Source organism: Thermobia domestica, chromosome 3 (assembly GCF_964235325.1).
Source record: "Thermobia domestica chromosome 3, izTheDome1.hap1.1, whole genome shotgun sequence".
NCBI lineage: Eukaryota > Metazoa > Arthropoda > Insecta > Zygentoma > Lepismatidae > Thermobia > Thermobia domestica.
The window spans coordinates 135,348,076-135,370,763 of record NC_137456.1 but is presented as its reverse complement, the minus strand read 5'-3'; the positions used below and the strand labels follow the sequence as shown (position 1 = coordinate 135,370,763).

Genomic DNA, 22,688 nt, shown 5'->3' with positions numbered 1-22,688 from the left:
TTGGTTATCAGTTGAAACAGACTGCACTATACAAGTAGTCAGAGTTCATGTAGTTCAGAGATAACTTTTGTAGATCCACGTCTCAGATAACCTCGATGAAAAAAGTGCCGCTAAACTAAAATTCAATTAACCTGAGATAATCATACCTAACAGATACCATTGTTGGAAACTATATAGTTTTTCTCTGTCTGTCTGCTCATGATTTACTAAAATATTAGCAAATGAGTTTCAGCTCGAAATGTGTAAATTTTGTCAACTGTGAAAGTTAAGAGCATTTTGTTTCCACTTTATTTCAGAGAAAAGCAAAAGATACTTGGCATCGGGAACTGGATAGAGCCCCCTAAAAGAGAAAGAAAAGCAAATTATGCCGTAGATGCCTACTTTAGAGAAGCACTGCGTGTTTCAGAACCAAAAGCTCCGAAGGTATGTATAAACATGATTCTAGTTTCTCCTGAAGCAGAAATGTATAGTGTCTTTGTAAACAAGAATAAGAGTCTTACACTTCAAAGTAACGTACAGAGTTAATAAAACATTTAATTCAGTGAAAGCCAATTTGTTAGTAATTAATTTTTAGGTGAGTACTTCACGTAATATTTACTAGCACACTTTATTATTTCTTTTTTAGTATTAGGTACCTACCTCAGGAGAAAAAAAAGGAAGAAAGTAAACAGCCGTATTAACACTATTTAATGATATTACAAATAATAAGTCTTTACGATATTTATTTAATTTGTAAACTGAAACAAGTTCTGGAGCGAAGGACATTAAAGCTCGAATTGTGGTGTTTCATTTTCCGAATCAAGGAATTTATAAGGATTTTTAGCATTCATAGATCCAGAAAATTCTATATCATTATCAATAGAGTATCGTATGATCGTCTTAATTCCTCAGTAAAACATATTGATATTATCTACGAGTCCTACAACGAATGTCCATCTTTTCAAGTAACCAACTGAGTAGATTTCTAGAATAAGGGCTACAGTAAATATATAACTTCGATAAAAGTTATTTTCAAAATTCAACTCAAGAAAGCTCATAAGTGTTGGTTCTGGATGGAATTTGCAAGTTAACTGCGTACGTTATAAATGACTTTGAGATAAATACGTAGCGTAGCATGAAAAATTCAGAACTTAAATTTTGAACATGTTTGTTTATTTCTTTTGTAGGCTCCTCGACCACCAAAGCAACCAATTGTACAAGATTTCCAGTTTTTCCCACCCCGGTTGTTCGAGTTATTGGATCAAGAGATTTATTACTACAGAAAAACTGTGGGCTATAAAGTAAGTGTTACTATTGATATTATTTCGTAGGAAACTGCTTAAACGGAATAATAATAATAATAATAATCGAATTTCAGTATCTGCACACATCCTGTGCTGGTAATTACATTAGTTTGTACTAATCTGTTGTAAGATAATAATTGTGTGTTTTATTGTGTCTAGAAAGTTTTATGTAACACGAGATATGTTCGTAAGTTGTAATTGAAAACAATAGTTGTTATGCAAGGGACAGTCTCAAAGACTAGTAGACTTACTGGATGGAGTCCAAAGTAGAAATTGACATTAATATTCAATAAATTCATACTTTAATGTAAACCTCCTAGAATTTCCAGAAGTCCGAATATGTAACTGTTCTTCCTATAATTCAATAGGAGCATAATTCTGGTAGCAATATTCAAACATTTGTTGTAACTATTTTCCTCAAAAATTAACACAGTAAAAACCTAACTACAGAGTTTGAACATGGATAATTTCCATTGGAATGTAAATACAGCTACACCACTAAGTTACTGTAGTATATTACCAGTAATTCCAACCAATTAAATAATGAAAATTATTATGTAGGCGTGTGAGAGGATAATTTAAATTAACAAAAAATTGGTTACTTACCAATAAATTCTCCATTGGAGAATCTCAGTTTCAATTAAATAATGGATTGTATTCTTTACACTTTCTGAAATGTGATAAATCAAACAGATCAAAAATTATGTAAATATGATATCAAAGTAGAACATCGAAGACAAACTATTGTACATTCATATGTGGTTAAAACAATGGACTACTCGTAACAAGGGCAAATGAAGATCTAAATAAAAAGGACGTTTGTAATTACTTCTAATGTGGGAAGTATTTTTTCTGTTACTATATGTAGCTCCCTATTTAAGTAATTTTTTCGTTTACCTGGAATAGTCTTTGGAATTCTCTGATTTGTTTATTTGAAAATCCTTCAGAATAGAAGTTAATGCTTTCATGCGGACTCCCAATAAAGCAGCTTAGATATTTCTGTTACCTAAATTTGCATTACAGGTCCCTAAGAATCCTGAGTTGGGAGCAGATGCATCTAGAATTCAGAAAGAAGAGCAGCGAAAAATCGATGAAGCTCAACCTCTAACAGAAGAAGAGCAAGCGGAGAAAGAAAAATTGCTGACTCAGGTAATGAATTGTTCTATAATGGTATAATAACAGTAACTTTAAGCTTAAATCCTTTCTTGGACTGTAGGCATGGATAGAATATTATTATAGAGAAGTTTTCATCTAGACAAACTGCATGTTGTATCTTTCATGGGTATCTTTTTCGAAATTAATCATGAAATAACGCAGTCAACGCAAAATTATCTGTAACCATCAAAACAATGGTGTGGTGGAATGGATTTTTAAGCATTCCTTAATTTCTAGTCATGTTCAGAAATAATGGTCAAAGCCCATCTTTACTCTAGTCTGTAGGTACAAGAATACAGTTTTCAACTTGTGATAATCTTCTAGAGTGACTTAAGTAATTGCTAAATTTTGTTACTCGTTTGATTGTTTTGCAAAATAGCTTTATTACTTTTTTCAGTCAGGAGTTATGTGAAACTTACGTACCCGAGCCGTATGCCCTTCCCTCAGAAATCAAAACCGAGTTCTCGTCAGGGTTGTATTGTTTAAAACAAATGATTAAAACTTGTTTTAAACAATTGATTTTGTTTAAAACAAATTTTATATACGTTTTAAACACGTGTATTTTTTAAGGCTTGTTTTAAACATATGTTTATTTTATTTAATTTTTGTTAAAAAATAATCTGCCAGAGAAAGAAAATTACCAAACGGTGATCTCGTTCAGAAGGCTATTTTCTTCCCGTACAGTGTTGCAACACTTGGTACAATTATCAAATTCAGCCCTTTTTGTCATTCATTGGTCCGTTGGTACCACGCTGGCATTTTCAGCACCATTTAACAGATACTTGACACATTTTCAAAAGTGTCAGTAAGACTTTTCCTACTCCTCGTTTTATATATTTTTTCGGTATGGCTATAATACCGTTTTGGTCTATTGGTCACTTTGAAATAGAGGCGCGTTTGATTTCCGTACAATACATGTCGAAGATGATAACTGTTTCCCCATTTAATTTGTGGCCTCTGTTATACTTCCTACGTGCGAGAAAAGTTTCATCTATTTCCTCAATTGTTCGGAGTCTTCCTATTTGGATGTTTTTAAAAAAGTAATTTTTTAAAAGAGCAATTTCTTGATTTGGACTCTTGGAAAAAGGGGGCGGAGTGTTCTAGAACTTTACTTCTTTTAGTTTCGTTGTTATAGAGCCATGTATTACACTGAGATAAAATAATGAATTCAGCTCTTTGCGAAAATATCGCAGGCATTCGTTAATACATGCAGTACATGTTGGTTCTCAGTCTTCGTACAACTTGAAATCGTTTAACATGAGTTTTACGGGAAGAAAAAGGACACCATTTCGAGTAAACCGAAGAAACTAATTTTATACGTTTCGAACAAACTTGGGTTGTAGGATAAATTTGGCTCCAACTTAGAGTTTTTTAAAAATATTTTTTAGATAATGGGTCGTTCAGAGCACAAGGATCCAAGTCCATTTTCAAAAAGGTTCATTTTTACTCAGCAAACGTAGCATCTTCGTAGCGAAGAGTCCGAAATAAATGAACCAAAAACCACGTGTAGTGTGGGGTAGAGTTTCATATGACAACCGCTAGACAAGGGCGTTTCTGGAACAGGAAAACAGGGGGGCTAATTTTCCCCTCCCTGCTCATAAATTTAAGATATTGTGTACGCTGCAATGTGAGAAAGATTAACAAGTCAAGCTCCAAATGTCATTGTCAATGATGCATAATTACATTAAATAAATGCAGGGTGTGTCAAAAAGAATACACCGACGGAAAACGTCATATATTCGCAACCACGAATCCGAAAAGAAAGAAAGAAAACTACGTGACAAGTTTTATATGATTACCGTTAGAGAGGCGTTCGTTTAAAGGTCATCCGCCTTCCTACCGCCTATCCTGAATTTCAAATTTTGGGACAGTAATGCAGATTTAGAAACCTTTTGCTGAGCAAAGTCCAACAGAAAAAAAGTGAAGTCCTTACACCGAGTAAATACGGAGTTTGATCAGTTAAAATCCATTTCCATTGGCCACAGGGAGCTATAGGCTTATATTGCTCTTCTATATTTCTTTTCTTTTTGACCCAAGGATTCCAAAGGTGGCTCTACTTTCGAGTTTCGGGCCTGCTTAAAATTCTGGAAATTGTGCCTAAGCAACTTTCCAGTTTTGATCATCTATATTTCCTCCGTATTTATTCGGTGTAAGGACTTCAAACGTGTTCTGTTGGACTTTGCTTATCAAAAAGTTTCTAAATCTGCCTTACTGCTCCCAAAATCTAAAATTCAGAGTAGGAGTGGGCGCGGCTGCCCTCCTGCCCCCACTGACACCCCTGTCTAGTGGCTGTCATATGAAACTAGCCCACGCCCTTTCACGTGGTTTTATTTTCATTTATTTCGTACTCTTGACTGCGAAAATATTACGTTTTGAAATAGCATTCATTTGCTGAGCAAAACGGAACATTATTGAAAATGTACTTGGATCCATTGTGTTCTGAATGTTCCAAATATTGTTTTTTCTTCAATACAATTATTGAGTTAAACAACAACCAATACACAGGCTTGCAGAAAATATTCTAAAATTAACACAACATGAAATGTGCTTGAAACATCACTTTTGGAAAATTTATTATTTTAAAATAATTTTATTGGCATCAGTATTCCGAAATAGCAATCAATTTTTTTCAACTAAAATTTCACCCACCTCCAGGTGATCAATTGAGTAAAAATTATGTACATGTGTGTACAATTCCAATAACAATACAATTATTTGAACCAAATACCATAAAAAAATGTCATATTAAATCCGATGATCATTCGAAGTCATTTTCCAAAGCACTGGTGTTACTCAAATTAAATTAGGTAAAAAAGAAAAAAAAAGTGCGTTATTAGTGATAGTCAAAAGTCATTTCCAAAACCGCTGGTGCTACAAAAACAAAATTTGATATATTAAGGTGCATTACCACTACGAAAATATTTAATCTTTTTTTTTTTCGAAAATCATCTTGAACAAGTGGCCAATAAAAATTCAAAAAAATATATTAAAGCCATTAAAAAATATATAAAAGGCATTTTTAGTCAAACGATTTTATTTCTGTTATCAATGTTGCACTAATCAGTATATACAGGATGATTCTGTAATACTGGTTGCAAGTAAAGAGTAAAAAGTCTTAACAAATAAGTTATTACACGATTTTGAAATATGTTTTAAACTGTTCAAAATGTTTAAAACATTTTTTTTTCGTTCGTGTTTAAAAACATGTTTAAAACATTTTGAACATCTTTTTCATGTTTTAAACACATGTTTTGTTCTTTTTTTTTAAAAAAAAAAATGTATTTTTTCCAACCCTGGTTCTCGTACCACAAGCGGAAACTCCATTTACCAAAATATTACTGACTTTTTTAATATTCCTATGTAGACCAATATTGTTTCAAAGGTCGATATTTCAGATACATTTATGGAGTATCCATCCTGTGAAGCAAAAACAGGCCTAAATCAGACTATGCAATAATATCACATGCTTTGTTGCAGCATCACCAGGAGAAATATTGAATTATGTGCGAGGGCTGCTATGACTATTATCCGTATTGGTGCTTTAAGTGATTTTTCCGTATATACACAAAATTTGTACTCAAATGAATTAATGTAAATTCGGAGTAACAAAAATATGCTTGTAATAGTAATTTGCTTAGTTGTTGTTGGTGAAATTACAAATAATGTTATCCCATTCTGTCTAAATTTTCTTCAGTCTTGATTTTTAGATCTTTTTTGTCAATATAATACTCCTCAAAAACATTTCTTTTCGTTAAAGCTGAAGCACGGCCCAAAACAGTAATATCTCTGTTTTGTTATTATTTGTAGATGCTTAGATAAACCAGAAATGACTTCCTTGTCATCCCGAAACTCCCTTAAGTGCTCCTTCAAACTAGTGATAATATTTTTTTTCTTTCTTCATACCTATGTATATACGAATCTTGACGTGATCAAGTTATTTGATGAATGCCACTTAAAGAATGTATATATTATATTCATTAAATAACTCTTTATGTTGGATAGAGCTGTTTCCTAATTCCTAGGTGGTTTAAGCTAACTTTTAAATTACTTTTTAAACGATTATTCACAAAACAAGAAAAATGGGAATAACGAAAAGGAAGCCCTTTATTTGTTTAATCTATTTGGTTGTCCAATTTCTTTCTTTTCTCCATTTCTGAACTTTTAAATTACTATTATAAGCACAGTAACTTGATTGCTCAGAATTTATATTTGGTCTAGGAATTAATTCGTGCGGGTGGACAAGAGATGGCGCAACGAACGGAGCGTCCCACAGTTCCGTGTATCCACACATGTGTTGCAAACCCCTGTCATCGCGTATCGTTCGTAGTATAGGGCAGTGGATTAAAGCGTCAACAACACCAGTTTGTAGTTAAGTGAACATGGCGCAATTTGTGCCTGATAAAGTGTTTTTGCGGGGTGTCCTGCTGCATTACTTTAACATGCAGAAAAGTGCGACTGAAAGTCATCGTATTTTGGTGGAAGTGTATGGTGACCATGCTCTAGCTGAGCGAACGTGTCAGAAGTGGTTTGCACGGTTTAGAAGTGGTGATTTCGGCTTGGCAGACCAAGAGCGAGCTGGACAGCCAAAAAAATTTCAAGACGAAGAATTGACAGCATTGCTCGAGCAGGATTCGTGTCAAACGCAGGAACAACTTGCAGCAGCATTAGGCGTTGATCAAACAACAGTCTCCAAACGCTTGAAAGCCATGGGAATGATTCAAAAGATGTCACATTGGGTTCCACATGAATTGAAAGACAGAGACGTTGAAAGACGAAAAACCATTTGCGAATTGCTGCTTCAACGACAGAGCAGAAAGGGGTTTCTGCATCGAATTATTACGGGTGATGAGAAGTGGATCCATTACGAGAGCCCTAAACGAAAAAAGGCCTGGGTGAAACCAGGTGAACCAGGTCCATCACAACCAAAACGAGATATTCACTGTGCAAAGGTTATGCTGTGCATATGGTGGGATATGAAAGGTGTGGTGTACTATGAGCTGCTGCAACCGGGTGAAACTATGAATGGAGAACGTTATCGACGACAATTAATGCGTTTGAAGCAAGCTCTGGCCAGAACACGACCAGAATGGGAGAACAGACATGATAAACTTATTGTTCAACATGATAACGCTCGCCCACATGTCGCAAAACCGGTCAAAACCTATTTAGAAAATGTCGGATGGGAAGTTTTACCCCACCCGCCGTATTCACCAGACGTTGCTCCTTCGGACTACTACTTGTTCGATTGCATGAACAACGATTTGATTGGACAGCGGTTTACTTCTTCAGAAGATATCGAAACATGGGTCTCTGACTGGATCGCTTCCAAGGATGAGGACTTCTTTCGCCACGGAATCCGTACATTGCCTGACAGATGGGCGAAAGTGGTGGCTAGCGATGGACAATATTTTTCTTAAGGTATTTATGTATTTTGTGTTTGTACTACAGCTTCAATGTGTGCGTACCAACCGCACGAATTAATTCCTAGACCAAATATTACTTAAGTTTAGTACAGATTTTGTGTGTACCGAGTCGTGCCATAAATTCTGTCCCTATATCAATGAATCCGTGAGACAAACTAGAGTACTACTGGAAACGGTTTTGTTTACATTACATTGTGTTGGCGCTATACTGCACAAAACTCTTCAGTTTGGGTCGTTCAATCGTGCAGTTAACATGAAGTGGGACATAAAGGAGAATTGTACCGCTACACAAGTGCAACAAATCATAACTGGAGATTTTCAGTCTGCTAAAGCCATTGAAAATTTCTTAGAAGTTTGTTTATTGGTGCATTATATAGTTTGATCAGATATCCTTTATCGACAATAGAACTAGATAGCCACTTCGAGGACGGCAGCAGCAGGTATGAATTGCCGAAATTTTCTACGCAAACAGAAAATCGTGACACGAAAGGTGAAAATACCTACAAGAATCATGTCCTCCATCCTAAAAGAGGATCTAAAGCTTTGGGCTTATAAAAGAACCACAGGGTGGAAGGTAACACTAGCTTTGAGGAAGATACAAGCCACAAAATCGAAGGCGTTACTTCAGTGGCACATGAACGGGGAACGCAAGCGGATCTTCTTCATTGATGGAAAAATATTCACTGTAGAAGAAAAATTCAACATGCAAAACGACAGTTTTTTATTCTTACAGCTGTCGAGAGGCTGCCGAAAATATTCCCCAAGGTGCAAAGAAGTCACCACCTATCTTCAGTCGTAGTTTGCCTAACTTCAACGCCGCATAGGATTGATTCGCTGGATTATAACCTGTAAAACATTTTAAAGAAGACCCATAGCAAAGCTTATCACAATATCAGTCGCGCAAGGCCCATTTAGTGAAAGCAGTATCTTCTATTCCCCAACATGTGGTCCGTGGTGCCATTGACATGTGGCCTGAACGTTTCAAGAAGTGTGCGAAAACCAAGGGTAGCTATTTTGAGTAATTTTTGATTGTTACTGGAAAACAAGTAACAAAAAAAAAATATTTACTTCAACGCTTTGTTTTAATTTAGCCCATTGGAATAAAGGACCGCTACGACTGTGTACACAGAAAAAATAGTAAATACACCAATATGAATAACACTGAAACGAGATAACATTACTAAATATGCTAGTTACTATTATAAGCATAATTACATTATTACTTCGAATTTACATTGCTTCATTTTAGAACAAATTTTGAATATGTACGAAAAATCACTAAATACACGAATACAGATAATACGATATGTCAACATTGAACTTCATATTGCTTTTTAAGATGACGTGGTTTATGGAAATGGACCACGTTACAAGACATTGTAATAGCTGCAATATTAAGAAAATAATAATAACAATAATAAAAGTAGGGTATCAGTTACTAGTAAGCGCACTTCTGTACATAGATATGTAATTGAGGGCTGTCTTACAAGAGTACGATGCCCTCACTGTAATGGTTAGCTCATAATTATCACTTCGTATTGATATATTAAGTTTATATAATTTCATTATTTCCATTGACGTTGCTACAACAAAACATGTGACAAACTTACTGCATATTTGATTTTAAGCCTGTTTTTGCTCCTGAGGGTAAGCAATTGTAACCAAGGGTGAAAAAATAATTTTTTATTTTTATTTAAATCACTTGTACTCGATTTAAAAAAAATGAATAAAATTTAAATGGTGTTCCTTTTCTTAATTGGCAAACCACAGAGGTTTCAAGTTTCTTAAGTAATCTCTCTATATAAAAGTAGTAATTGTGACTGACTGATTGGTTGATTGATCTACACCCAGGCCAAACTGTGAAGCTAGAGACTTGAAATTTGGACAGGGCATAGATCCCACTAGGGAAGAATTTTTGGAAGTTCGATAGAAAACAGCGGGGGAAAAGAGGTGTAACTCTAATTGTACAAAGAAAACATTCTCACTCAGAATTATCATAGAATCAATTGTTAACCTGATATATTTCGCAAATTAACAAATAGTACAAAACAATATGCTTCGTGTAGAGAACGTACACATACTTGAAATTCGCATCTTTTGTAAAGGATTTTTTTTTTTTTTTTTTTTTTTTTTAATCGATAGGTGGAGGAATACATACGTGTACTCTGTTTATCCTTTCCAGATCGAGGTCATGTTTACCAAAAAAAACTTTAAATCGCTCTTCCCAAATAGAAGTTTGTTACCAAAATATTACCAAGGTAATTGAGTCAGTCGTCAAACAAGCATTTCTTAAATATACAGATTTAATATATCGCTGAATGTATCTGCCATATAACTCATCCAGTAAAAAAATGTTACCAATTTGTCCTCCAGTTACAGTAATAAATTTTGAAATATATATGTTTAAAAAAAATACAACAGAGACGCCAAGAGCGAAAGTTTTACTTTAGGTCGGTCCTATCAATTCAGAGTTAACAAACGAAGATTATATGTATATCAAGAGTTACAGGGGAAGGGGGGGATACACACTTTTATCGTGACTAAATGTTGATAGTTTCTGTAATGATTTTCTTATTTTTTCACTTAAGGGATTCACAAATTGGACGAAACGAGACTTCAACCAGTTCATAAAGGCAAACGAAAAGTATGGTCGAGATGACATCGATTATATTGCGAAAGAGGTTGAAGGTAAGCTCATCTTTGATTCAATTTATTTAAAGGAATAATCTGATTTTGGAAATACCAGTCTTCATATTGTATAACCAACACTGTTAGTAAGAAGTCGGATACTAGGTGCAATTGACGTTTGAATAGACGAAACATTCCTTGTACCAATATTCTTTATAAATGTTATATTTTGTAATATTGGGAAAGAAAGGCTTACAAGTACCAATCCAAATTACTTATGTATTTCTTATCTCATCAGAGAATTATGTTTATGTAGAAGAATTTAGTAATTATGTTTCGGTTTGGGGTTTCATTTGTGGCAACGTACTCACTTCGGAATTTGTGTGTCCAGTTGCTATTTCTATGCTTGACCACTAGTTTTATCAGTCAAAACTCAGTTGTGCCAACTTGAACAAGAACTACCGACACCTTAGAAATTTACTGCGGAAAGCAGTCAACTTTACCGTAAGGGTAAATTATGCTAATTATTTTAATGTAATAGTGCTTACTTTCTGTTGTACTAACGCAGTGTCATAGCATAATCTTTATCTAAAAGTTAACCTATTGGTTAATAATAGGGTAAAACTTGTTCAAAGTGTAATTTAATAAGTGAATCTTTATGGAAATTTATTCCAGAATCATTGTTAACTGTTTCAATTAACATAATTCTATATTTAAAAGTATGCGTTTTCGCAATACACAGTTTATACTCGTGTATAATTTTTGTAAACCTTTATGTAAGTTCTTTTTCGTTCTTATTGTATGCGCAATCCTGTAAGCTGAACTTTTGCGTATTAAGGCAAGAAACTTTATTGTCATTAGTGAATTTTAGAATGTTATTTTCTATGTATGCATATATATTTTATCAGACATAATCTATTGAAGGTAACTGTACCTCGTTCTCTTAATAAAAGTGAGCTAGATGTACAGATCCCCCGTATGTTAATAAAGTAAAGACGAATAATCCTAGTAAAAAGTAAGCAACTAAAGGATAATCTAATGCTGAGCAATATGTGCTTTCATTTCATTTTAGGAAAGACACCAGAAGAAGTAATGCAGTATAGCCGAGTATTCTGGGACCGATGTCACGAACTTCAAGACATAGATCGTATTATGGCTCAGATCGAAAGAGGAGAAGCCAAAATCCAACGAAGAGCCAGTATTAAGAAAGCTCTTGATGCCAAAGTAAGTTCTTATGTAATTCTTACAGTTTTGTGTAGAATGTTGTCAAAAATTTAGAAGGGCTTGGGTCAGTAACTTTGAAGAGAATTGGCTAATCAATGTGATTTCCTCTAAGAACTGCCCAAATGGCTCGATTTTTTGCGAAGCTATTGGTGAAAAATCATTAGTAAGATCTTTATTCCCTGTTAGGAATACAGTGAAACCTCCGTAATACTGACTGAATTTTTTGTCGCGGCGAAACTATATGTATTATTAAGAGACATTGCCCTCCCTTTTACGAACACAGTCTTTTCTCTTCAATATTTTAATAATTTTTTCATATCGGACACTATTATTCTCAGTTCAAACATGTTTAGCACAGAAAATATTTTCTACTATTTAAAAAAAAAAAAAAAAAAAAAAAAAACGATAACGCTGCAATAGACGAAAATCCCTTACCTGCAAAATGTCCTTGTTATTCTGAACAGTTCAAAGCAATACTTGAAATTCCTTTCTCTGACTACAATAAATTGCTTTCTTGTGAAATTCTAGACATTTTCAATAAGTTACTTTTGCGTTCAGTATAGCCAGTATGCGGATTTAGGGATTTTTACATGGCAATGATATATACTTAGAAGAAAATTACCTCACATGTAGTGTATTTTGCAGCACACACCCATATGAATATTTATATATCCCAGCACTCTGATAACTGAGCGGCTAGCGTACGCACCTTTGTGTGGAAGACCTGTGTTCGATTCCCAGAGGAAACTCGTGTGTTTCGAACAGGGTTGGCTGGTTTAAACCAAGGTGGTTTAAACCATGGTTTAAACCAAGGTTTAAACCAGCTGGTTTTTTCAAAAAAACCAACTGGTTTAAACCAAAAAACAAAAAAATGTTCGTAAAAGTGTGTGTTGCTAAAATCTTGATGAACACACATTTGTGGGTTATCACGTTTCACTCCCGTATATTATTCATATTATATTCAGACCTAAATTCCCCATTCATTACTCAAAATGATTATACATACAAAAGCAACTTTTTTGTTATAAGTTTATAAATGTTTATTTTGTGATTTTTTGTAGTTGTTATTGTCGTTATGTAATTGCAATCGAAGAAAAATTCTAAATATTGTTTCGTTTCAATGTTTACTATTGATAAAATACATCGAAAATGCCGTACTTTTTGTGTGTGTGTGGGGGGGGGTCATACAGACCCCACGAGAGGCATTTAGTGAAATAAGTATCTTTGGTATCTATTTATGTATAAATGAGTCTGAGCCAAAGTGGACCCAAATAATTCGTATCTTTATTCACTTTTCTTATTGATATGCAGATTAAGTCGGTGTATTTCTTTAATTTGGACCAATAAAAGTCGTTGTTAACTAACTTGAACTAAATTAGTTCTTCTGTACTCCGTAGTACTTTGAAATTGTTCATATGTAATTCTGTGTAATGGTTTCACTTGTGCAACTGTTTATCTTTTTGTCCTTTTGAAATGACTCTTGACAGTTATATTAAGAAGCATGTAAAGATCAGTACAACGTATTTTTTATCAGGTTTCCTTCTTGAGTGAGTCGGCAGACGTATAGCATTTGTGGCTAATTAGTCCTGGTTCCGAGTTCAAATGGAGGACAATTTCTCTCGGATGTAACTCGAGAAGCGGTTTTTATTCTGCTTTAAGTTTATGTGACCCTTTCCAGGATAACCCGGTTGTTGCATAATAACATCAAGGCGAAACAAACTTTTTTCTGTCCATATATGATATGAATATATAGAGCAAATTATTTAAACCAAATAAACCTGGTTTAAACCAAAAAAACCTGGTTTAAACCAAAAAAACCGGTTTATTTGGTTTTTTTAATAAAAACCATGGTTTTTGCCAACCCTGGTTTCGAATGCACATTCAGCTGTAAAGTCACGTATCATATAACCATACTGCTGAAAGGGATGCTAAACGGGAAATCAAATCAAATCGCATCTCCCAGCAGTACTTCTGTTTCTTTATAAAGGAGAAATTCCCCCTCATCTGTCTACTTGGAACAAAGAGTACAGTATTTTGATATAAGGATATATTTACATTTATAACTAACGTATATACTATATATTGCACATACTTACTGCATGAACTGAGTAATTTAAGTAGTGATTGGGCGATTATGAAGGTGGAGGACAGTTGAGATATTCTTATTTGTCCATAAGTAATTATCTTACTAGAAGGCTACTTGCTTTTGTATTGTTATATTTTTTACTACTTTCTCGTAAGAAATTTTTTATATTAGGATGTCAGTGGTCAGAGAAAATGCTGTAAACTGGTTACAGGAAGTCAAATTATACTTACTTATTTTATGGCAAACTTATGTAATTTTCCAGTCAGTAAATTTTGAGAGATAACAAATCGTAGCTTTAAGAGAAAAGTGACAGAGCTAAAAAAATGGCCCTCTGTGTAAAAATATCGTAGGTAAATGTATAGATCCTTTCCCAGGAAGCATTTGTCATTTACCCGCCCAAGTTAACGAGCTGCAATGCCAGTCTTCAATTTTTTCTATTAACCTTTCTAGAATTTGTGGTATATACTATGCCGTGGTATCGTCTTTGACCGCGTATTTAGGTTCTATAACAGGTATTGATAAGTTTTTGTGTGTGTCAAGTCAAGGATGGACCAAAGAACACCCCAGATGCGTTTTGGAACCGGATGGTTAACTTGGCGGCGCCAAGTGGTGACGAAGGGGCATGACTTTTTTTTTTTTCTTTCTTTCTTTCTTTCTTAAGGCAAATTTCAAAAATTTTTGACTCCTTTAGTTTTCAAGATAATAGATTGAAAGTTTGCAAATTGATTGTGTGTACCTTTAGGTATTTATTTATTTTATTTTATTTATTTTTTTGAGATCCTTACGTGAAACCGGGGCCGAGGCCGAGTGGCGTAAGTGATCCAAGGGGATGATTTTTCAGAATTTGTTTTTCCCCGATTTTTCCGGTTCAAGTATATGATACGGACATGTGAATGGTACAGGTGGAAAGGGTTCGTTATACTGAAGAAAATGACGTTTGAACCATGACTCTAGGCCAAATAGTAATGACGCAGTAATTTTTTATTATATATATAGCCTAAATTCGCTTTCAACAATTTTCTGCGCCCTTTTTTTCAAGGTACAAGATTGAAATTTTGCACACGTATTATGTAAAAAATAACGTGTTTTTATTTTTTTTATTTTATTTTTTTTTTTAAATCAGGTCTTTACGTCTACCCAGGGCCGGGCCAGAGGGAAAAAGTGTTTTGGCGGAAATTTTAAAAATTCCGGGTTTTTCTCGAATTTTTCAGTTCAGATGTATGATACGGACATGTGTATTTGGAAAGGGCTCGTTATACTGAGAAAATGGCGTTTGAACCATGACCCGAGGTCACATAGTAATGATGAAGTACATTTTTGAAGTACATATATGAAAATATATAAAATATGAAAAAATGAGTCACCTTCAGCCTTTCAAAAGTTCTCCTGACCTTAGTGGCGCAAAAATTTCAAAAAGTTTTCTTTTCCAAAAATCTCCCGGTTTTTCACGATTTTCCCGTTTCTGGTATATAATACGGACAAGCGAGTGGTACTGTTGGAAATGCCCTATCGTGAAGAAAACGAGGTATGAACCATGATCCTACGATAAATAGTAAGGAAGCAGTAACTGTTTGAGTGAAAGTCTAAAATTTACCACAAAAAGTGGAAATCCTAAAAGGGTTAAAGGAACGAAATATCGTTGGGAGAGGATTTTGTTTGAAAATACTGTTCTCGTTAATTATATTATTTTGTAGGGATGAAAAGAAACTACAGGGAAGCACGTAAACTTATTGTTACTATAGTTTGTACTAATAATAGTTTAATCTGTTTCAGATGGCACGCTACCGAGCTCCGTTCCATCAGCTCAGAATAGCGTACGGTACAAATAAAGGGAAGAATTATACAGAAGAGGAGGACCGGTTTCTCGTGTGCATGCTACATAAGCTAGGCTTCGATAAAGAAAACGTATACGAAGAATTACGAGCAGCTGTAAGGTAAGAGAATATGCTTCAATTTTTCGTGCAATGGAATCCGTTAAAAAGAACAAATCTTGATCACTTCCTATTTAAGGGTAGCGACAAACCCGGAAAACTGGATGGAATATGACAAGGAGTTTCGATTTGCTAAGAATTTTACTTTAGACATTTTAAAATGAAAATTTTAAGACTCTTTCAGATGTGTTTGAATATTTGATTTTTTTTTTTTTTAACAACTTCAAACTTAAAAAAAAAAAAAAAAAAAAAATCCACTATCGATATGTAACATACGAACGTAAGGTATCGTAAGGTATGTATCGATATCTTACGTTCTGCAGCTGTGTGCAATATCTTCTGTTTTCGCTTGAGCAGTGAGTGGTATATCATATTAGTGAATCTCGGACAAAATGCAGTTTGATTAACGATACAATGTGGTAGGTTCATTTTCAACGCATGCATATTTCCAGTCTTCTTTCATTTCCACTAGTTTCTATTTTTATTGGAGTTTCTCGTCCTGTATTAAGTGAAGTAGCTTATCACAAATAAGGGGATTTTGAAATATAGTAACTAGTGTTTGTTTTTATTTTTCATTGTAATGTATTTTCATTCGAAATGAGATTTATTTCTGAATTGCTCGAGTTAGTGAAAATTGCTGATAAAGTTGCACATCAATGTATGCATTGGGCCAGGGACCGTATATCCTGAACCGTATATACTTTTACATATACCAAAGTGTACTTTCTACTTTGTGCTTAAAATGTAATATTTATTGTTACATATTTGTAGATTGTGTTTAAGCATTTTTCATAAATAGGTGCACATTTGTAATTTGTTAGTGATGATGCGTCTTATACGTTAAAACAATATTGTTTATTTTCATTTTTAAATTATTTTGGCATTATAAATTAAGCAGCAGTTTCTGAACGATATTTATGGTACGTGAGTTCACATGAACTTTCATTCTCTCTGTTACTTGAATCATTCTTTGTGCCAAGTTTCGGTGTTCTTTTTCAATGGCAATACGAAATGTTCAAAGTTTTATAAAATAAGTTTCGAGATGAGTTAAAAATATTTTGTAATCAGAGTCCAACTTTTTAGAGGGGAAGCATAAGAACTATTCTGGACATTGAAAAGCGTGCCATTCATGATGACACTCCTCTCCAAACTACGTATCAAAGATTGGATTTCCTTATTTAGGAATTTGCAGAAAATGAAATAACAGAAAAAGAGACAGAATTAAATTGTTCAAATTATCATAAAATAACAAATTTCTTTGCACCATACTATTGAAGTAAAGAAGTTTCATGCTAGGCAGTATCTGTTTTAATGATGATATCTTAATACCTTTACTATGAGGAAAAAAATCGTAAAGTGGTCTTCATCATGTTCTGTATATTGTTTTTCGCCGCAGTCATTGGGTTTTCGAACTAGAGAAGTAACCAAGTTTTTCTGCTGGTTCATTATCACGTGTTATATTGAATGAAACACTCTGATCCAAGGGATTAATAATGTTTCATATGTTATTCTGATTTGAAATACTTTCGCATGTTTATGCTAACTTAAACTAGAGGTACTCATCTCTCCTTCCAAGTGCTTGTGAGCAGTTCCCCCACCGAAATTAGGCTAGCGATTGCAAGACTTATCTAACGCAGGTCCGAATCCCGTTCATAATACGAGTGCATTGTTATTTAGCATTCATCGCCATCTTCATTTCCCGTCGTCTCCTTCAGCTTAAACTGCAAAATTGTGGGATATAAAAATCAAATTATGTGCACGGAAGTCCAGGTTCAATTCCCAGTGCTAGAGCATTGAAATTTGAACTCATAGTACTGTGGTCGGAATTCCACCTTAAACCGTAGGTCCATGTCTCGTGTAGCTTCGGTGCTGAAAAGGAACACTAAACGTTCAATAATCAAACAAGTAAATAAAATACTAAGGACTAGAAAGTTGATATGCAAAACTGATAATTTTACGTTTTCTCTCTCTCTCTCTCTCTAGGTCAGCGCCCCAATTTCGATTTGATTGGTTTATCAAATCTAGGACGGCAATGGAACTTCAGCGACGTTGTAACACTCTGATCACATTGATTGAAAGAGAAAATCAAGAATTGGAGGAGAAAGAACGGCAAGAAAAGAAAAAGCGAGGCCCACGCACAAGCCTTGGAGGAACACCTGGCAAAGGCGGACAGAAGAGGAAAAGCGAAGGCGGTGCTTTGTCGGATGGCAAAGGACGCAAGAAAAAGAAAGTGAATGATAAGTGAACAAATTAATTAATAAATACTGTTCTGACTTGTCTGAAAATCAAACAAAATTTTACAAATTTACAGACAGAAACAAACAAGCTGCACGTTTCCGATTTCGTTGATTGTCTCCGTAAAATAAAATAGAATGTTTTCAGATCGTAGCGTTTCTAAACTTGTGCTAAGTGGCTGTTTGGTGTTTCGTGCTTTTCTCTTTTTTTTTGGTCGTGTTGCTGTTTATTAAAAGAAAAATCGTTGATCTAGTGTACCACCGTTCCATTAACGTCATCTCATAAATTGAAACATTGGTTTGAAAGCGAACGTATGATCTGAATAAGTATTTTCCGTGCTAGACGTTTCACGTAGTACGTTAAGTGAGAAGTAAACTTAAAGAAAACAATTTGGATGAGATTATTTTGTGTAAGGAATGAAATGTAAAGTTTTATCTGGAGAATCTTGTCCAGATGAAACGTCAATGAGGTAAGATAAATAAGTTTTGTGCTGTACAGTTTTACATTCCATCATAACGAGATCACGATCCTCACGGTTTCTTCATTTTATACTCTGAGTAATTTAATTTAATTTTTTTAAAGAAAAACAATCAGTAATGTAGATGTATAAAATTTAAATGATGATAGATAGAGAATAAAATTTGTGTAAAAAAAAAAAAGTATTTTTAGTATCTTCACCTAAAATTTATAATAGGACACAGTGTGTTGGGAAACAGTGCAACTTACCTCGTAAGTGGTGCTATTTTATGGACAATGATAACATGTCAATGAAGTGTATGAGGTCCAATCTAGAAAGTACATAGGCATGACGAAACGTAATCTTAATGTAAAGATCAAGGAATGTCTTAATAATGCAGAGAGTTCCGAGAGAGAACAGTTCCGTACATACCAAAACATTTTAACAAACTAAAATTAGTACGGTAAATTTTACGTTGAGTTAAAATCTTCGAATCGTTTTACATAAAAACTATAAACCCATTCCTTAATATAAATCAGGGTACTTAAATAATCTTGGTTTATTGCAGGGTTGGCTGGTTTAAACGAGTTTTTTTTTTTTTTTTTTTTTTTTTTTTTTAACCAACTTGTTTAAACCAAACAAAAAAAGAACGAAAAATGCTTTAAATCGTGTGAACTACATGGTGACGTTTCCACATATCAAATCATCTGCATTAGTCTTATTTCCTTTTCACCTTTTAATCAAGGTGTCCCATGTTCAATTCTCGGTCGAACCACAACCCATCTTTCAAGTGTAAACCAAGTAGCGATTCGAGGTGTCCCTTTAAGCGAAAGTCTTCTCCGTGATAACCTTGGTATTTCATAAGGATGTTAAGCCTAAACATACGAAACGAAACCAAATTATATATTTCTACTTGCCTGAATGCCTGTTGTTTTATAAAGAAGCCAACGTTGTTTAAATATATTGATAGAAATTGGCCAAATTTATCAACTGCCTACGCAGCTTCCATCAGCAGCTTGAATTTGACTTTGTTTTAATTTTATTGAATGATATCTACATACCAAGTTTGTAATTTAATACCTCAGTTTTAGCGTAGTGATTATGATACGTTGACCTTAAAATTTTACATACAAATACATTTAAAGTAATAACAGGATTTTCCCAATGGCTAAGGCGGGAGTTTCCCGATTTATATATAATTCTACTTGTGTAACTGTATCTTTTTGTCCTTTTGAAATGACTCTTTGACAATTATATTAACAATACGCCTATGTAAAGATCAGTACAATGTATTTTTATCAGGAGTCCTTCGTGAGTGAGTCGGCAATCGCATTTGTTTTTAATTAGTCCCGGTTTCGTGTCGTGATTGACATTTTTTCTTGGATGAAGCCGAGAAGCGATTTGGATTACGCTTTAAACTTATGTGACCCCTTCCAGCATAACCTTGTTGTTGCATAATAACACCAAGGCGAAACAAACTAATTTCTGTCCATATCTAATATAAATACATAGAGTAAATTATTTAAACCAATAAAACCTGGTTTAAACCCAAAAAAAAAAAAAAAAACTTTTTGTTTTTTCAATAAAAAACATGGTTTTTGCCAACCCTGGTTTATTATCATTGATCATAATTTAAAAAAGAAAACAACAGTAACGTCCATTTTGCTTCAATAATTTATGATCTGGTATCGAAATAATTTTGGGTAGATTTTTTTTATGCTAATTTTAATCTCCGTCATTTACTCAATAGAAGATTAATAAGAACGTGCAAGAGTATACTAGAATAAAACCGAATTTATAAAATAATTTTCACTGCATCGTCATGTAGTGCTTCCACTTCACCGCACAGTGCTTCCACTTCAACCAACTCTTGCACAACAAAATTACACAGCTCGCAGTAGAGAGCGCCACTGTGTGCGGCCAGTGAAGCAAGCACTGATAGATACAAGGAGCCGTCGCGATGTGTGTGTAACTTCGTTGTGCAAGAGACGGTTGAAGTGGAAGCACTGTTACGGAGATATATTTGGTGTTTCTATTCCGAAATGGACACAATCGAAGCAGCCGAAGAACGACAGAAGCGGAAGGGACGCAAGAGATATGACATTTGTGAACTGTGGCAAAGGATTGTTTGAAGGGCTCCTCACCTTGATGGCCCTAAAGTGGTGGAAAAAACTGCGAAAAATACGGTTGTTTTCAGCTTTATTTCTCTTTGACAATGTTGCCATCACTTTCAGGCCTCGGGGGCGCGGTGGCTCAGTGGTAGAGCGTTCACCTCTGGTGCTTGAGGTCGCGGGTTCGATCCCAGCCTCCGCCAAGTGAACTTTGTGGTGAACAAACACCGTGCTCGTGGGTTTTCTCGGGGTTCTCCCGTTTCCTCCCACTTTCTTCATTCCACCATTTCACTCATCTCTCACCATCACCGTCTCCTTTAGCCTAACCGGCATAACCGTGGGACGTAAAACTGAAAGATTTCATTTCATTTTACTTTCAGGCCTCGAAAAAATATATGTACCTAAGGGTATAACTTTTTTTTAACCAAAAATCAGCGACGTGTCCCCTCCAAATATTTTTTTCTACAATTTTTTGAAATTTTCAACACGCAAAAGAATAAAAGAAAATACGCATCGATAGTTTTGAAAAAAAATGCACATTTACGTCTAAATAGTATCTACAATCTGTGAAAGTTTCAAAATTTTTCGACTACCCCCACCAAAATAAAAAAATATTCAATTTTCAGCATGTATGATAAAATAATTCGGTAAGGGTAGGGGGTCAAAATTTCCTTTGATGTAGTTTTCGGTCAAGGGTAACATTTTGGGTCAATAGCGACCCAATTTGGATCAAGGGCCGATTTCACTATTTTATTAGGAAAGACCCTTTGGTATTCACAACCTTTATCAATATCTGTTCTTTCATCAACAATTTGGGAATAAATAAGCCAGTTTCAGTGCAACTTTCTGTAACTTACAGGGAAATACGTGAAAGAATACTATTTAAATTGGTCTATTCGAACCGAAAGTCTATTTAAAAAATAAGGGAAATTTTACATTTCTTGCAGAGTTACTGTATATACAGGAATCAATTTGATGTATTTGTTCTGTCTCATTGTTGAATTGAGACCCAAACTATAGTCAAGAATTAATAATAATAATAATTTCCATTCAAAGTGGAATTACTTATTCCACATTTAGCGAGAAATGTCAAGTGGTATATCTAAAATAGGATTGAAATTGGAAATTGTTGGTAAGAACAAACTGAAGTTTTTAAAGTAAACGTTCCAATGTACACTCCTCAAAATATAATTGCGCACGGGAATTTCTCCAAGTCCCTTAAAAAAAGAAAGTTTGACAATAACTTATTCGAAGAATAGGAAAAAAATAACGAGACTTCCGAACGCAGCTCACAATTCGTTGTTTAAAATACTCAACTCCTATTTTGTTGCTTAATGCAATGTTACGTTCACAACAATATACAGGGTGAGGCATAAGTCGGTTAACACCCCTGTGGCACACGAATGGCTTGGCGTTCACACTTCGTTCATGGTATATGTTTGTTCGGATGGATAACGGACCATATTGCACGACATGGTTGCGATGGCGACTCTCTTAGATCCAACTTTGAATTTTTACGTGGGAAGGGGGGCATGTGGCGTATCATCTGACACGGACTCGATCTCAGGAAAACATTAGGGCAGTCCATTTTTACCCACCGTTATGTGTCATAAAGGGTGAAAATTTGGCATTACAGCATGTGCTCTATGTGCTGTCCTTGAGTAAGACACATTCCAAGGCGCCTCTGCCAATGCGCATGGACTCGCAATAGCATGTCCGAGTTCACTGTTTCACAACATTGCAGAACCCGCTGCATCAGATGGTAGATATCAAGGATGGGTTCTTGACAAACCAAGTTCTTCAGATGGCCCCAGAGGAAGTCGTCTAGCGGCGTAAGACCTGGGAATCGTGGTGGCCACTCTATCAGTCTCCGTCGCCCTATTCAATGTCCCAGAAATTGTTTATCAAGCCATTGGCGTGAATATAACGCATAGTGAGGTCGAGCCCCGTCTTGCTGGAAAAAGGATGGAAATTCACCGTCCTCATTCAAGAGAGCAAGGAACACATCATCCTCGAGCAATTCACGATATTTCTCACCACTCAGGGTGCTGTGGATGAAGTACGGTCCAATAATGCACTTCCCCCAGATTCCACACCACACCATCACCTTTTCCCCACCCACCTCTTTGCTGTATAGGTTCCAATCTGTTTGTGC

The 22,688-nt window shown here is 34.9% G+C and overlaps 1 protein-coding gene across 1 annotated transcript in view; it reads left to right on the top strand.

Moving 5' to 3' along the window:
• The window catches only part of Iswi (nucleosome-remodeling ATPase imitation SWI), a 65,108-nt gene extending 46,484 nt beyond the window's left edge, over window positions 1-18,624 (top strand). The window contains exons 16-22 of the mRNA XM_081751743.1: window positions 297-423; window positions 1,167-1,280; window positions 2,307-2,432; window positions 10,450-10,549; window positions 11,562-11,713; window positions 15,573-15,733; window positions 17,714-18,624. Of these exons, the coding sequence (XP_081607869.1) occupies window positions 297-423; window positions 1,167-1,280; window positions 2,307-2,432; window positions 10,450-10,549; window positions 11,562-11,713; window positions 15,573-15,733; window positions 17,714-17,975 (1,042 nt within the window). The 3' untranslated portion in view covers window positions 17,976-18,624. The remainder of the gene's footprint in view (window positions 1-296; window positions 424-1,166; window positions 1,281-2,306; window positions 2,433-10,449; window positions 10,550-11,561; window positions 11,714-15,572; window positions 15,734-17,713) is intronic.
• The last annotated feature ends 4,064 nt before the right edge of the window (window positions 18,625-22,688 follow it).